A 5,175-nucleotide genomic window follows, 5' to 3' on the forward strand; every position below is an offset into this window, starting at 1 on the left:
GGGGTGAGTTCCTTCTGGTCACTTCATGATTTATGCAAATTGCATAAAAAATTATATTTCTTTCTTCAAATTTGATATGAAGAAGTATGCAGACAGTCCCTAGCCCCATGAATACTCATGACCTTGCAGATGTCATATATACATGTACTTTAAGAGTAATGTTATTGCAAAAATATGTGCACGTATTGTTATTTTAAAATGCAAGGAAAGCCCCTCCAGGTTGTAATTTCTTTGTTCCACTATTCATTTGCTTATGCATTTGTAGCACGTATGTCTTAACTTCCAAATTTCCAAGAAAAATGCCTTTGCAAAGTATCTCCTTATTCCTCATATAATTAATTAACATATGAGAGAATTGTCCTCTCAGGCTTCTCAGCCGATGATGTAAGTTTTTTGCAGTATTTTTTATTTTAAAATTTTCTTTAAACTCTAGCATACCTCATTTGAGATAAAAGTGAAAGTTTCCATGGCAAGCTATGGCTTTTTGTTAATTATTTATAACTTGCAAGAACTTGATAGGGTTCAAACCTTGGCCTGTTATGTTTCTCAAAAACTTGTGCTTTATTTCAACCAATTCAAAATCTTCATGCCTTGACTTGCTATTATGGCTTTTAATTTTCTTTTACTTTAAAACAATTTTCACAGAATTTGTGCATTGGACTGTTAATCTATTACTCACTTGGCGGTAAGGTTTTAAATGTCAGATGTCGGGTTCATGTTGGACGACTAAAATTCATCTGGATAACGGAAGTCGAGGATATGTCGGGGGACATGAAAAAAATATCGGATTGCTATATCGAATGGTGTGTATGTGTAATATAATATCATAAATAAAATCTAAACATACTTAATAAATTCTATTGTCTCAACATATTAAAAAGTAAATACCTTATGATGTTTAGGCTATGAAGCACGGACACGCATAACATGAAGCCGTGTCGTGTCCGTGTCGGACACACGTGTCGAACACACGTATCCTATGTATTTTTTAGGATTTGCCTCGTGTCGGCGTGTCGGATGGCCGTGTCGGATCCGTGTCCGTGCTACATAGTGTTTAGGGTTGATGTTGGAGGAAGGAGGTGAGAAAAAAGGAGTGATGTTGGCGGTTAAGAAGAGAAGATCGCCCGATATTAACATCGAAGGAATAACTCGGAGAAGAGACTGATGAGATGTTGAAGGAGAGAGAGAAGAGGACTGACGAAAATAACTTCGTTCCTTTTTTCTGTAACTGATCGGGTTTTGTCTTTGGAAGCAATATTAAGTCAATCAGGAATTTAAACCAAAACTTGATTAGGTAAACATAACAAAAAAAATCAGCTAATTTTTCAAACTGAAAAATTAGCCGACATAGCCGACGTGCCCCCAAATATATCCTGCCGACATATGATATGTCCCCCGATATATCCAATATAAACCTTGAAAACACAATACGCATTGAAAATCTCTATATCGTGTCGGTTGGCCTCTAAACTCACCATGCCGGCCGACATGTCCGACAAGACGGCTGACATTTAAAACACTGCTTGACAGTTGTCTCTTGTCATTCTCATTAGGAATGTATGGAGCAGATATGGATTGCATATAGGTGTTGCCATATCCTTAATTAATTTTCTTATTATCTAGCTCCTTTTTAACACGATCAAAATATGTTAGTTATTACTTGAGATGCACCTAATAGCATTCTACTTTTGCTGTTGGAATGCTTGTCTAGCATGATCATTACTTTTGTGCGCTTAAGTTCACCCAAAGGCTTAAGCTGATGGTTTTGTGCTAACAATTGTACACCGATCGTACTTAATAAGAACAATAGTATGTTGGCAGTGATGAAACAGATAAAAGGTGTTTCATGATTTGGTTGGCCAAATTGTACGTGCTCATCTTCTGGCTGTATTACTGTCATCTTTTGTCAGTGCTTGGGACAATTTTACCTAAAAGAAAAGTATTTATTAAAGAAAAAAGATATATAAGGTGAGGCATTACTGATATGTGCTGGTTTTTACTATGATTATTGTACCTCTTAAGTTTATATGAAGAGTGGAATTATTGAAGAGTGAAGCTAGTTTTGTCATGTTGCTGTTCTGTTTTAGTTATGTTGGAGATTTTCTTTTCTGTAGAACTTTCTGGAGGAGAAGATCGTTGAAGAACACAAATTATCTGGTAGAATTGAGGATCTTGAGATCCAATTAAACAAAGAGCAAGAAGATTGTAAAAGGTTTTCTTTTTCTTTTTTACATTTCTCTTTTTCATTCTTTACTGACATGTATGAGTATGTCGGATTTTTCTTGGTATAATTATGCCTTCTTGGATTAGCTCCATGACATTTCTTGTTATCATTTAATTGGCTCTTTCCAGGATCACCTCCAGAATTAAACAGTTTGTCAGAGCTTATGGGCGTTACTTGAAGGCTCAGGAGGAGTTAACACGGCAAGTTTTTTTTACTATTTAATTTATTTTATCAGAAATATATTCCTGATGAAGAAACTGTTTATTTTGAATTGTTCCTTATATAACAATGCTAAAAATGAGCAGATCACAAACTCGCCTTCAACGGTTGGGTGATCAGCTTGGTTCAGACATTTCAAAGTCTGGTGCCAATGAAGAAGATTTAAGTGTTAACATTCCAAGTGATGAGGATCCAAACTGGGATAACCGAAGAAGCCCAAGGAATGGATCGAATGAGGAAACTAAACGTGATGCTTTGTCTGTGAAGAAGAGACCGTATATATTATCTGCAACCAGTGGAGAAACAAGAGTAGGCAAGTATTTGTGAAATTTTAACCCAAGCACTTTCTCGCGATGCTGAGAATTCCCTATAGTATTTAACAATACATTTGATTTTCATGTTCCTTACCTGTGATTCAGATACCTTCTCTCTAATGCACTTGTACATTATTGACATTTGTATCGTACCACATTAAATGCATATTTTGTCAAAGCACGTTGTATAGTTCTATAGTTGTATTATGATATAATTGACTCAAATAGTATATTTCCTTGAGGTTATTTTAATAATATCATTGCTTTTATTCTTATACATGAATTTTCATTTCCATTTGTTTTTAAGTCTAGCTCTTAAATGTATTACTATGGTACTTTATTTCATTGATATCATCAGCATTTCATTTATACTACAAGGGATTACGATGATGTTATCCTTATTGCTACAGGAAATTCACAGAAGCGCGGAAGACTTTCTGGTTCGGTTAGTAGATCAGAAAAGATTATTGGGTCCGAGGGACCTGGCCACCTATCAGAAAATTATAACAAAGAAAAAGAATCAAAGAAGATGATTGAGAAGAATAAAGAAGTTAACAAGTCAATTTCAGATGATTACAAGCGTGTAAAAAATCATAAAAGCGGCAATGTGACTCTAGACAAGGTCTTTTGAAGATTTTATATTTTAGTATTCAGTTATAGATTTTACTTTTCATATGGCATCCTTGAGAAGTTATTATAATCAGCTCTGGTGCTTCCTTGTTTTTGCAGATAGCAGTTAAAGGTTCTGAGGTTAGACGCATAAGACCTTCAACTAGTATTGCCGCAAATGCAGTAGATGAGCTTTTTGAAGCAAATGAAATGGAGGACAGATCTGAGGCCATGGAAGTTACTGCAGTTTATGACGATAACAAAACCGACACATCTTATATGCCACTACCCCCACCACCTCCACGTATCGATCTGAATGCATACAAACAGGTGTGATTATGGCACTTCCTGTTGGTTTGTAGAGTTCATAATAATATCTTTTTTGTAATCATTTCTTCTGGAGTTTGTTTCATGTGCCTATTCACTTGCTAGGATCTTTTATTTTATTTATTTATTTATTTTACGCATATTAGACATTTTGTAAATGGCATAAAAAATCATATATTGGATGTTTCATGTTAGCCGGTTATGCAATTATCTATGGGATCTTCATCGTGTCCTATGCTTTAATATGAGTGTCATGATCGTTGTGTTGAATCTTGGTATCTTTCATCTTTGAAACATATCATTTGACGACAGATACCCAATGAAAACATAAGAAGTGCTTGATATTAATCTCCTATAAGATTATGACGTTGTAATTTTACATTTAGATGTTCTGCCACCCAATTTTCTTATTCTAAGAGTTTGGGTTCAAAATCTGCACAGACAAAGGGAAGAAAGTAAATTTCCCTCAGCATTTGATCACGCTGTCAATGTCAAGTATACCTGGACATAATTAGTTCATGGATTTTAATAATTAAACAAATTGTTCCTATCAGTTAAACTAGAAACTAGTAATATATTGAAAATTTGAAATAGTCAAATGTGAAGACTTCCACAGCTGTAGCAGTAAAAGATCCTCTCACGTCTCTAACATTACTGGTATGTACTGTGATGCCCAAACCCCACTCATATTACTTTATCCTTACAAGGCATCATTATTTGCAGTAAGATGTATTCTTGCCATGTCACTGTTATTAGATGTCTGTGATGCTTGTGATGATGTTTGGGCTTAATTAGGCTTCTGGTTTAGGTTCAATGCATGCAATTTGATACTGACATTCACTTTGTTTATTTTTCAGTATGAAGATGATGATGAGGATGTGGATGTGGAAAAAGTTGAGAGTGAGATGTTAGATTTTGATCTCAACGGCGAGGTAGAAATCGAGTAAGCTGCTAAGAGTGCCATGTATGTTGCCAGTATATGTATCTTAGGCCTGGCAAATTTTTGCTTGGTTCATAAATTATCTACTGGCAAACAATTCGGAGCAGCTAATGAGAAATCGGGTCAAATTTGTTAGCTATCGGATGTATAGTATTGCTTTCATGCACTTGGTTTTGTTTGGCGAAAATGTAGGTTATTATCAATTTTGATGTGAATGTAATGTAGGTTACACAATGTTATTGTGTAACTAGTATGAACTTACTTGTTAGCAGTTGGAAGGCTCAATAGCTAGTGAAGTAGAGTTTCTATCAAGTGAGATGGAATTGTTCTTATTAGCCTCACCCTTTCTGTTCGGCCACCAGAGTATGAGTGACTTGACATCCACAGCCATATCGGACGCGAGTAGGGCGTGCCTTATCTCTCTGATATGCTTTGAGATGTGTACAGACGTGTGATAAAATGCTGGTTTTTCGATGTCTTGATGTGTACCGAGAAGAGGTAGTCTTCTCGGTCCGCCTTTAAGTTGCGAATGTTTGTATTAT

The 5,175-nt window shown here is 35.5% G+C and overlaps 1 protein-coding gene across 4 annotated transcripts in view; it reads left to right on the forward strand.

Annotated features, from left to right (window-relative positions):
* The window catches only part of LOC109844206 (zinc finger CCCH domain-containing protein 13), a 10,507-nt gene extending 5,542 nt beyond the window's left edge, over nucleotides 1-4,965 (forward strand). For all 4 annotated transcript variants that reach the window (XM_020413163.1, XM_020413164.1, XM_020413165.1 and 1 more), the window contains 6 exons: nucleotides 2,115-2,212; nucleotides 2,353-2,424; nucleotides 2,530-2,756; nucleotides 3,168-3,379; nucleotides 3,487-3,696; nucleotides 4,551-4,965. In XM_020413163.1, the coding sequence (XP_020268752.1) occupies nucleotides 2,115-2,212; nucleotides 2,353-2,424; nucleotides 2,530-2,756; nucleotides 3,168-3,379; nucleotides 3,487-3,696; nucleotides 4,551-4,640 (909 nt within the window). In that variant the 3' untranslated portion in view covers nucleotides 4,641-4,965. The remainder of the gene's footprint in view (nucleotides 1-2,114; nucleotides 2,213-2,352; nucleotides 2,425-2,529; nucleotides 2,757-3,167; nucleotides 3,380-3,486; nucleotides 3,697-4,550) is intronic.

This window comes from Asparagus officinalis, chromosome 6 (genome assembly GCF_001876935.1).
Source record: "Asparagus officinalis chromosome 6, Aspof.V1, whole genome shotgun sequence".
Taxonomy (NCBI): domain Eukaryota; kingdom Viridiplantae; phylum Streptophyta; class Magnoliopsida; order Asparagales; family Asparagaceae; genus Asparagus; species Asparagus officinalis.